The sequence below is a fragment of the Peromyscus leucopus genome, chromosome 1 (genome assembly GCF_004664715.2).
Source record: "Peromyscus leucopus breed LL Stock chromosome 1, UCI_PerLeu_2.1, whole genome shotgun sequence".
NCBI lineage: Eukaryota > Metazoa > Chordata > Mammalia > Rodentia > Cricetidae > Peromyscus > Peromyscus leucopus.
Genome location: NC_051063.1, coordinates 189,557,990 through 189,570,974, shown reverse-complemented (window position 1 = coordinate 189,570,974; position 12,985 = coordinate 189,557,990). Strand labels below are relative to the sequence as shown.

At 36.8% G+C, this 12,985-nt stretch overlaps 1 protein-coding gene across 1 annotated transcript in view; it reads right to left on the bottom strand.

Annotated features, from left to right (window-relative positions):
• The window catches only part of LOC114688241 (vomeronasal type-2 receptor 116-like), a 35,169-nt gene extending 22,964 nt beyond the window's left edge, over positions 1-12,205 (bottom strand). The window contains exon 1 of the mRNA XM_028862864.1: positions 12,009-12,205. Within this exon, the coding sequence (XP_028718697.1) occupies positions 12,009-12,205 (197 nt within the window). The remainder of the gene's footprint in view (positions 1-12,008) is intronic.
• Between the last annotated feature and the right edge of the window lie 780 nt (positions 12,206-12,985).

Sequence of the window (12,985 nt, the reverse complement as noted above, 5' to 3'; positions counted from 1 at the left end):
TTGCCTCACATTGTACAGGAAACACCCATATGTAAAATTCATAAATTTTAGACAGACACAAAGAAACAAGGAAAGGCAGGTTACACATCAGAAAAATTTAACTAAAGTGGTTCAAAGTGCTTAAAATTCTGTACTAAAATCAAAATTGTGCACTATTCTGTTGATTTTTATGGATTTTTCAGAACCTCTCAGCAGTTACTGATTCTCAATATGCTGAAAAAGTGGTATTACATATTGAGACTACAGAATTTATGTCTGATGAGTCAGAATAAACTTCACTATTTATTCAGTTATAAGATATAATGAGGAATAGGAGTCATCCTTTATATATATAGCTAACATCTGATCCCATATGGGTATGCCAGGCCGTCTAGCACAAGGTAAAGATGAGATTGAAAAATTATTGATATGAACTGTGATGGAGGCCTCAGAATTTCATAAAAAGTGTCATGTCAATAGGAAAGGTTTTAAAAGGTATTTTTCCATAATATGGCAACAAGCCAGGGAAATTCTAAGGAAATGTCCTACTTGTTTGCCCCACCTGCAGGGTTTCAGTGGGTTCTCGACCACCCTAAGGAGGGAATGTAGGGACAGGAGATACAAAGGAAAAGACACCAAGTCTGGAATCTGATCAAGGTGCCACTTTATTTCTCTTCCATAAAGGTTTATATAGTTCCACAGGGTGGGTGGAGCAAGAAGCTGTCATCAGCATAAGGTGGGGCAAGCTAACAGGATGTTTGTATAGGATGTTTACAGGGTGAGAGGGTCAAGGGCTCTGACTCAATGTCCTGTTGCTAGGCAACCTGACTGTAAGATGATCTAGTTCCCTGTGTTATGGGGGTCTGTATTTTTCCACTAACTAGAGATTCTGTCCTTGTCCCTGACACTTGTTCTTTTGGAAATCAGACTCTGCTACCAGCAGGATGTAACCCAAAGTGTACTCAGAGGAATGAAATCTGGCAGATGGATGTGTATCACTTTGCAGAATTTGAAAAACTGAAAAACGTACAACACACTATTGATACTTATTCAGGATTTCAAAGGGCCAGTGCTCTGAGTTCAGAAAAGGGTGATTTCGTTAATCAAGAATTTCTAGTAGTTATGGCCATCATGGGTATGACTTCACAAATTAAAACTGACAATGCTCCAGCTTATATGTCAGCTAAAATGAAACAGTCTTTTGCTTACTACAATATAAAGCATATTACAGGTATACCACATAATCCTACAGGCTAAGCAGTCATAGAAATATCAAATCAAACTCTAAAGGACATGCTAAATAAACAGAGAGGGTAACAAAAAAATTTCCATTCATTTTCACACCAATCAAAGATTGCCTTCTAAACTCCTCCAGCTCCTTACACCTCCCCCACCCAACCTACCCTCCACTCTTCACCACAATAAGACAAGGTCTCCCATGGGGTGACATATGCAGTAGATGGAAGTCCAAGCCCTTCCCCCTGGCCAAGGTTGTGCAAGGTGTCCCATTATAAGTATTTGGTTCCTAAAAGCCTGCTGATGCACCAGGGATGGTTTTATTCTGTTATTTTAATTTTGTCATTGTAGATTTTGGTGGCTGTATGTTGCCTGGTATAAACATTTCTGCTATCCTGAGAGGCCTAGTCACTGAGGTTCCCATGAAAAATAAATTTTTAGTTACTAGGAGCTGAGAAATATTAAGGAGGAATGGCCAGGTAGAAAGATGGAAAGGGTTGTTTCCTTTGAAGCAAGGAAACTAGGTTTTTCCACCACTATGTCTTAGTCCCCTAGGAATGTGTTAGAGAGTCAGGAAAGGCCAGAGCAGAAACTGTTATAAAACTGAGAATGGTAATGTGTGATTTGACAGGTGAAGAATAGAAGCAGAGGTGAATATCTGTGGATAGCCAATCTGCTTCTCTGGCCAGAGTTTCTCGAGTGTTCCCTAGGTATAGTTTCTCAGATTGCATGACTAGGAAAAAAAGCATAAAATATGGACAAGGAAGTTTGTTGAGGAAATCTGTATGATTTACTGGAGAAGTTGATGTACTGGCTGAAGCAGGTGATCAGGTACAGAACTGGGTATATGACATGGCATTGGTTTTTTTTGTTTTTTGTTTGTTTGTTTGTTTGTTTGAGGAACTGAAGGGGAGGTAAACATTTGCAGTTAAGTTTTAGGCTTCCCTGCCTGGAGTGGAATATAAGTATCCAGGGAATGTCTCCTTGAATTTGGGGCTCTGTTAAAGCAATGAGTGAGAGGAGGAAAGTTAGGAAAGGGAGATTCCTGGGTTCCATTGCCAAAAGGGTCAGAGTTAGAGAATTGATTGACCAACATGTAGTCTGCTGCTGATCTGGGGAGTGGAATGTGGGAATGGGTTTGTTGGAATGGAGGGGAAAGTAATTACCTGCAATTAGTCTAATAATGTGCATGATATAATGGAACACATGGTGCAAAACATACTTGTGTGTTTAAAACAGAGGCTGTAACACATTCCTATGATGCAACCTGTGTAGCACTGTGAGAATCATCTGATTACTTTTATTTTAATATTTACTTACTTTTTGCTAATTGACTGTTCAGAAAAGTTTTACTGTTTTCACATGTGCTTTGAACATTGTGGTTTCCTGGGCAGATGAACAATCACTGTTAACCACAGATAAAGCACCAGTGACAGAGCAAGTCAATGATTCAACCCAATCATACACTTGTCAATCAAGGCTCTACCCTTTCACATTCCTGCCAACAAAACTCTTTATAGGCCATTTGCATGTTGAACTCCCCAGGTCTCTCACTCTCTTAGTATCAGCCTAGTCTATCCCGTTTTCATAACTGTTTCTACATTATCCCAGACCCCAATGGGTCAGAGTGTCCCATATCTATCAGAGATGAAAATGGCCACCAGAATTCAATGTAGGCCACCCATCCTTGAACATCTCCTACTGTCTTTGTTCCCCCAAAGCTATCACCCATCCATAGCCCTCCACACCACAAGGCAGCAGACCCAAAATACTAAGTGATCTCTGATCAACTGAGAACATGCGGGACTATAAGATGTCCACATTGGAAGCCCACCTCTATACTATCTCACATTATGGTGTTCCACTCTATCTATAATCACAAATCCCTGTGCATCAGAGTTCCCCAGCCCCAACCTGGAAAGAGTCCCCCCGAATGACCAGAGGCCAATTCAGACACCAGAACTTTTTCCTCCAACTCAAGTGGAGATGTCTTGAAGAATCCCAGGCTAACTGGAGGAAAAAAAGAGAAAACAGAAACAAAGGAACAAAACACATCCAAATAAGATGAACATAAAAATGAGCACCTAGGCTTATATTCACCACACACTTAGAATCCTAGACACAAGTGTAAGTATACAATCAACAACAACTGAGGCAATATGTCACTTGCAATGCTAGCTATCTTACTACAGCAAGCCCTGACTATTCCAACACAACTGAAGTAGAATAAAAAAGACCTTAAGACCAACTTTGTGGAGATGAATGAGGACCTTAAGGGAGAAATGAAAAAATCCCTGAAAGAAATAGAGGAAAAGACAAAAGAAACAGTGTAGGAAATGAGTAAATACTTTAAAGAAGGGGGAAAATCAGTTGAAAGAAACGAATATAACTTTAAGACCTGAAGGGATGGAACTTAATAATGTCATCCTGAGTGAGATAACCCAGACTCAGAAGAATAAACATGACATGTCCTCACTCATACGTGGATACTAGATATAAAGCAAAAAATAGCCAGACTACAACCCACAGCTCCAGAGAAGTTAGCTAACAACGACAACCGTAAGAGATGCATGAATTACCCTGGGATTTGGGAAATAGATGAAATCTCCATGAATAAACTGAGAGGGGGAAAAGCAGGCATGGGATCAGGGATGAGAACATGAGGGAATGGAAGGGTTGAGCTAGAGCATGAACAGAGTAGGAGAGCAATGAAAGAGATACCATGTTAGAGATAGAAAATGGATGCTAGGGAAGTTCCCAGGATATCACAAGGAGGATCCCATCTTAAACTACTAGCAATAATGGAAATGGTACCTGAACTGACCTACCCTAGTAATCAGGTTGGTGAATACCCTAACTGTCATCATAGAGTCTTCATCCAGTAACTAATGGAAGCAGATGCAGAGAACCACAGCCAAGCACCAGGCCAAGCTTCAGGAGTGCAATCAAAGAAAGGGAACAGGGATTCTATGAGCAAGGAGCATCATGATCATGATGGGGAAATCTACAGAGACAACCATACCAAAATAAACTTTAGACAAACACCTGTAGATCTTCCATGGGAATCAACTAAGCCCTCTGCATAATTGAGGCAGTTGTATACCTTGATCTGTTTAAGGGGCCCCTTCTCAGTAGGATCAGGATCCATCCATGATGCATGAACCAGCTTTATGGAGCCCACTACCTACAGTTGGATACCTTGCATATCCTTTATGCGGAGCCTGGGAGGTTGGACTTGCCAAAACTGAATGTACCAAGCTCTGCTGACTTCCTATAGTCATGTCTTACCTTGTTAGAGGAGGGAATGCAGAATTGGTTAAGAGGGAATGCTGAGGAGTGGTAGGAGGGAAAAGAGGGAGTCTGTGGTTGGTATGTAAAATGAATAACTTTTATAATAAAAGAGACCTGAAAATGAATTAGAAAAAATAAAGAAAACATAAACTGAGGGAATTCTGGAAAAGGAATATCTAGGTAAACAAACAGGAACTACACACATCAGCATCACCAACAAAATACAAGAGATGGAAGAGAGAATCTGAGGCATTCAGATATGAGGAAAAATAGATACAATTATCAAATGTTAGATCCTAAAAATCCTTGACACAAAATATCCAGGAATAGGTCAACACTATGAAAATGTCAATCATAAGAATAATAGGACTAGAAGAATGAGAAGAATCATATCTGAAATTCCCAGAATGTATTTTTTTAAATTGTAGAAGAAAATATTCCTAACCTAGAAAAGGAGACAACTTATCAAGGTACAAAAAAATTTTAAAAACACCAAATAGTTTGGAACAGAAAAAGGATGCCCTTGCAAATTAATCAAAAGATTAAATATACCTAACAAAGAAAGAATATTAAATCCTGCAATGAAAAAGCTGTAGTGACATATAAAGGCAGACGTATCTGAATTTCATCTGACTATTCAATGGAAACTATAAAAGCCAGAATGATGTGGTCAGGTGTACTGCAAATGCTAGGAGATCACAGATGACAACGCATACTATTATACCCAGCAAAACATTCAATCAATCCTCATGAAAAGAGAAAATAAGATACTCCATAATAAATCAAATTTAAACAATATCTACCCACATATACTGTACTACAGGAGGTAATACTAGAAAAACTGAAACTAGGAAAGTTGACTTCATCCATGAAAACACAGGATATAAATAATTTCTTACCAGCAAAGCAAAGAAGCAAAACACTCACAAGTGCCACCATCAAGAACAACAATAAAAAAAGAAATTAACTATCATTGGTCATTGATATATCAGTGGTATCAGCTCCAAAATAGAAAGAGACAAACAAAAGTATGGATGTGTAAAGAGTATTCATCATTTTTCTGGAATTCATAAGTGTACCTCAAAATCAAAATAGTCATACTTCAACATTAATGGGAAGAAAAATATTTTAAGCCAAATGAACTAGAAAACAAGATAGTGAAGCCATTCTAACATCTAACAAAATGCACTCAAAACCAAAATTAACAAAAGGGGATGAGAAAGGGTATCACATATGTATCATATGAGAAATCCACATAGATAACTTTTCACTTCTCAACATCTATGCTCTAAATGCAAGGGCATTCACATTTATAAAAGAAACATAATTGAAGCTTAAATCACACATTGATTATCAGACATTGATAGTTGACAATTTCAATATCCCACTCTGTCCAAAGGACAGGTCATCTAAGCAGAGAAATGCTCAAGCTATTAGATGTTATAAATCAAAGGAACTAATAGATATCTACAGAACATTGCACGCAAACACAAAAAGTATTTCTTCTTTTTAGGACCTCATGGAACTTTCTCCAAAACTGACCACATAGTAGGTCACAAAACAAGTTTCAATTGATGCACGAAAATAGAAATAACCCACTGCCTCCTATCAGACCACTACAAATTAAACCCAAACATCGAAAATATGAAAAAAAAAAAAAACAGAAGCTTTCAAACTCATGGTAACTGAACCCTTTAATGAATGACTAAGGAATCCAGGGAAAGAACAAAGAAATTAATGACTTCTGAGAAACAAATGAATATGAATATAGCATACACCCAAATTTATGAGACAAAGTGGCAGTGTTGGTAAAAGAAAAGTTTGTTTATTTAGTTTTTTACCAAAAAATGGAGAGAACCAATACTAGCAATTTACAATACACTTCAATGCTCTAGAACAAAAAGAAGGAAGCCCCATCCAAGAGGAATAGACACTATTATAAACAAACTCGGGTGTAAAATCAATTAGATAGAAAAAAAGAGAACAACAAAAAAAGATTCAATCTAACAAGAATTGGTTCTTTGAGAACAGGAAAAAACTCTTATCCAACCTAATGTAAAGATAGACAGAATATCCAAATAACAAAGTCAGAAATTAAAAGGGAGATATAATAATAGATATCAATGAAATCTGAATAATCATTAGGTCACATTTGAAAACTTGTAATTAAAAATTTGAAAAAGCTAAAAGAATTGCATAATTTTCTCAATAGATACATCTTACCAGTTTAAATCAAGATCAAACAATTGAAATGAACCCGCAACCCCTAAGGAAATAGAATTAGTCTTTCACAGTCTCCAAAACAAGTCAATCCCAGTGACAGATGACTTTAGGATAGACTTCTACCAGATATTCCAGTAAGACCTAATATCAATTTTCTTCAAATTATTCCACAAAATATAAACAGAAGAATGATTGCCTCTTCAATTTATGAAGCCACAGTCATCTGATACACAAACCACAAATAACTCCACAATAAAAGAAAAATAAAAATTTCCCTTATGAACATAGATGTAAAATACTCAAACATATAATTGCAAATTAAATCCAAAAACACATCAATAAGATCATCCATCATGACCAAATAGACTCTATCCCAGATTTTGAGGGATGGTTCAACATATGAAAATCATTCAGTGTAATCCACTGTATAAACAAACTAAGAGAAAAACACCACATGATAATCTCATTAGATGCTTAAATAACGTTTGACAAAATACAACTTTGATGATAAAAGTCTTGGGGAAAGAAGGAACACAGGGAACAAATCTCACAATAATACAGACAATGTACAACCACCGTATAGCCAAAATCCAAGTCAGCAGAAAAAACTCAAAGCAACCCCACTAAAATCAGGAAGAAGACAAGGCTGTCTGTTTTCTCTATATCTACTCAATATAATATTTGAGATTAAGTAAGAGCAGTAACACTGTTGAATTAGATCATGAGGTCACAACTAGACACATACACACACACACACACATTGCTACACAGAGAGATACTCACTTCCACACAAAGATACAAACATAATACAACAGCATACTTATTTACACACATTCCCATACATGCTAAGACACACAGAGAAACATGCTGTCACATATAGACACAGAGATGTATACACCCATATAGACACACAAAAAGAGAAACAATCACAATTTACTCAGGCCCCTCATAAACATATATGTTCCCAGAAAAATACACATGGGAAGAGATACACAGATACAAACAACCACACTGAGAGACATTGACAAACACAACTTTATGCCCACATCCAAAGACATACCAAGAGATACACCTATATACACCAACACAGACATATGGATGTCAAACACTACACAGAAACATGCAAAATACCCACCTAGGCACATGCATACACATACACTGACAAATACACACAGACAGATACACAGGTAGACACAACCCCACATATATGTAAAGCAACACAGATACATACACAGACACACAGAAACACAGAAACATACCTCCATATAGAGTGAGATGCATCCATTCACATACATGAATATGCATGTATGCACTGTACGGAATCACAGTACAATTTCATGCATAATTACTCCCCAGAGCCTAGAGTGGGGGCAGAATTAGCTAAGCACACTTTTGAAAACCATCTCCTACATGGATTACAACATAATTGAGAATTAATAAATGAGGGCTCATCTTCTAAACATGGAGAGCATTAATGACTAAGTGCTGATATGTTTTCAGTATTAGGATGAACTGCTGTTATTTGGGTGCTTTGTAATATAATCACTGATTTTCATTGATAAATTGTCTCTTCCACTTAATTGGCTTTGCATTAGAGACTAAAAACAATACCTACATGTACTTCCTCAGAAAGAAAAAAATGTTCACAAATCTTCCCTTTTGGTGATTATTTCTTAATACACTAGATTTACACATCTGAGGGACTTTTAAGCACTATGACTTTGATGACACCAAATGCCATCCAATAGAACAAACACTACCTTCATAAAGCTAATATCAGGTTTTTTCCTATTGTGCATTGGCTGATTATCTTCTTGTTGACAAAGCATCTCATGGAGGGCAAGAGACACAGCATACACAGATAACTTCCATCACTAATAGCCATTTCAATAGTCTGGAACATTATCCATTCCAACAAGGCATTGGATAAGCAGTTTTTCAGTGTCTTACACTTAGAAGCCAACAGTTAACATTAAACTTTTTCCCCCAGCCTTGCCAGGTATTCATCTGAATATTTGAGATGGGTCAATGTCCAAACATAAAATTGAAACCAGAAATCAAAGGATGGTTTTGTGTAAAAGCTAGAGTCCCAAGGGTTGAGTCAAGTGTGAATCTTCTCTTACTTGTAGTGACATCCCACTGTGAGGTGGTGACTCATATTCTCTGTAGACCTAGAGAGTCCCACATCCAAAAGCCCAAAGCTAGAATTCTGTTTGTGTCACCATAAATAATTACTACATTCATGGATGGTGTCCTGATTTTGTTATAATACACTTCAGCTTTTGATATGCTGCCTGGGATCATGCTCACAAAGGTGAAGCAGACTGTATTTTTTTCATGCCTCTTCTCACATGTGAAAGAAATTGTATAGCCCGATCATTGTCTAAGATAGATAGCCCAATCCTGTTCAGGTTGAAGTGAAACATCAAATAGATTATGGCCAGGGGTAGAGATGTGTCTTTGGGGGCCATTGGATACAGACATGGAAATCGATCATGATCACACAGGATGGTATGGAAGGGTCCATAAGTAAGCTAAAGGAACTAGGACACAGGCAGTATCATGAGGTATCATGCACTCCTAATAACTTATAAACACGGTTCTGCTAAGTATTCTAGAAAATCTCCTTACTAGTTACTTCTCTAATCTTGTTTCACACAAGGAAATATGGAAGTCCCATCAAGTCTCTGAATAGTACCCATGAACTACACAGATTGACGTAAGTGTGAGGCCAGTCTCCTCCTTACACTCTTCATAGAATCTGGGAGTGGTATCAGTCGAGACAGGATTTCCTGCAAAATCACTCTCAAAAAACTCATCTGCTATGATTGGTAGATGTCCAAGAATGTCCCAATGATGATAGATGCTGCCAATAAGTTCATAAAGTTCATGAGAGTGCATGTCCCATAAAAAAATGGGACATTGCATTTTCCACAGAGAGGGCTGTGTCCTCTGTTTTTTGTTAGTTTGCTCAGAAGGTAAATAGAAGGGCACACTCCTTGACCAAACAGTAAAACTAATCTTGAATTCCTTATGAAATTATAGCATATGGCATGTGATGCATGAGCCAAGTTTCTGGTAATTTTTATGAAATAAACTGAATTGGATAATGTATTCAAAGAATGACTGGTGTGTGCACAGTAATCTTTCTGGGGCAACATTTGGCTCCAATACTTATAAGTCATTAGAATTAGTGGGCAATGTAGTTACCATATTCTTTCATATGCATCCTCATCTTGTTCTTTTTTCTTTCTCATGTGTCTATTACAGGCACAATTTTTTTAAAAGATTTATTTTTAAATAAAATTAAAAACAGAGTATATTTGGTAAATATATGCATCTGTGTATGGACATGAGAACTACTCATTTATGCCATAAAAGGATAATGGATTCCCTGATTTTGAATGACACTTGCCTTTAGAATGGACTGGCTTCAAATGCACAGTAATACTCCTACTCCATTTCAGGAATGCAGAGATTAAGGGTATGTACCACAGTATTGGTCATCTATTTTATGTTTACAGAGGTGTGTTCAATGTACTCCCACTTGGTATATCTGAACAACATAAAATCTTCCTACACAAAGCACATTTTGTGTACATTTCCACATACATATGCACAACATTAGCATATTACTGAGACTGGGAACATCTGGAAATTGCACTGAGATTTCTTTGTGCCAATATTACATGTTTGTATAATAAAAGATTATAGAGTGTACAACGAATGGAAAATGTTTATGAATTTTGAAAAAAATAGTCTAAAAATTAGTAGGAATAGAAAAATATAATTTTCTGTTTATGTGTATGACTAGAATAATAACTCCCATATCTTATTATTCATTTCATATCATCTGACCACTAAACATCAAACTGAAACATACTTTTTCATTCTGAATAATTCACTCAGAGTTAAAGACAATCTATGTTCCACTTAGAAATTGTACCACTGTGCTATCTTCATGAATAAATAGAAATGTTTATTTATGCATTTTAAAAATAAAAAAAAAATCTTAGAATATTCTTTATTACCACATGGAAAAATGTCATTCAAATTTTCAGTACCGGTCAACCCAGAATTTGAGAGTATAACTTATGAATCTCAAACAACAACTCCTGCACACTAAACAATATGCAACATTAATGACTGGAGCTGTTACTGTTGGCTACTGGACTAAAGTGCTATGTTTGAAAACAACTATCAGTAATATACAAAATCAAAACGTATATTATATCCAAATTGTTAAAATATGCAGATATAACTAGTAAAATTACAGAAAGAGAAACACAAGAGGTAAATATAAGTGTCAGAGAATAAACACCTTAGACACAAAGAGAAGAAATGCATGCTTCTTAAATAATGTTAGAGATGTGCTTGTATGTAACTATTTTCAAGTGTAGCCAAGTATCACATGCCACAGCTGCCACTCAGGCAAGTGACAATGAAAGTAATCAGTCATATGAGGGAAGAGGGAGATCTGTGATTGGTATGAAAAGTGAATAAAAAATTCTTAATTAAAAAAAGAAAGTAAGCACTCACAACTATTAGTTGCCGCCTCACATTTCAAAGAATGCAAACATGTCATTTATAGTCCACACATTCCTTCTGTAGCCTATAAAGAGAGGGAAGAACTAGACTATGAAATTAAAGGTAAGTTGTTACACATGTCTATAAGTGATGTATAGAAAAACAGGAACATATGTGAAGTTCACAGTGGACAGGTCTCCACTTTTATTCTTGATGCAGCTTTAGAAAGCACAATGTGACTGCGTGAAGAACATCTGAGAGAGGAACTGAATAGCTTTGTAAAAATTCTCTGAGGCTAGGGTGGCCACAGATATTACAAATACTAGCTGTCCTCCCACATGCATTATGAGAGACATAGTGATCAAAGTGTCATCACAGACTCATTTGACAGTCATTTCGTTACACTCATTTATAATGATACTCCTTGAATAGTGTGGGGTTTCTTTCAGTGAGACATCACCAGCTACTGTGCTGTAGAAACTGTCAAGAGGAGCTCTATATGTGATGGACAAGATACAGAGAACTTTTTCACTCAGCTTCCAGCCTAATAAGTAGGAGGCTAACGGGAGGATAACAAACCATTTTGGACAAAGTAAAAGTAGAAAAATAGAATTGAGTCTCTATAAGAATCTGGAGTTGTTTCTTGGTGTGCAGATTGGGTAACAGGACAAAAGACTCAAAGCAATGTTATGTATCTCATCTACCTAACCATCTACTTCACACATTTACACAGAAGATACAAAAAAACTTACTGTGTATTCAGAATGTAGTTGAAAATATCTTTCTCAACATGCTCCTTCACAACCCTAAGGAAGAAGATACAACCTGTCAACAGGTCTCCATCCTTGTCTTTTTTCTGCTTCATTCTCCAAAAGCACCTGGGATGAATGAAACTGGCAACAAGAAGTGGAATGTTCAGGAGGAAGAACAGAAAAATCAAAGTGAACATCTTTGTCTTACTTGACACCTGGGCAATGTGCATTGTGAAGTGCTATTCAGATCAACACATGATTTGGGCACCCATATTTCCCTTGCTTTGTTCCTATAGCCAAAGGAGGGACTACTTATGAATTCATGTTTTCCTTTTTTCCAGATGGTCCCTCCCCTCTGGAGAATCTTGGACACTCTCTTCCCTGGGGCTCTGCATCTGATGTCCATGTAATTAAATTTGGTTGATAAATATATATGAGAAGAGTTTAGCTAGTTTCATGACATCACTCATATTTGTGGAAATTAATGCTCTTTGGAGTATGCCAGTTTTGGAAAATTTGGTCCCAGGACTGCCTCAATAATCTATGTATGTTAATGCCTTTAGAAATGATGTCAGTAGATTTTGTTGGATGATCCGCATTGAGACCTGCAGTGATGGTTTAGGGGGGATTCACAGTCAGAATTCATGGTTACATACTGGGAATTGTATCACATAGTCTCTGGTAGGCAAAAGCAGCTTGAAGTTTCTAGCAATTGAGTTACAGACACCATGCACAGGACCTACACCTGTGATAGTTAATGTCTAACTAAATCCTGTGCTTTCACATGTTGAGAAACAATAATCAGACCAAATTCCAAACTTTCCTTAATCCTGACATTTTAATACTATCAAGCTAAACATAGAGACAATGGTTACATTTATAGCATTACAAAAATGTTTTTAAATATCAAAAAGATCCATAGAGATCTTCTGCCCTACCCTTCAAACACTAAATAAGATCTCTCATTTCTCCTCTAC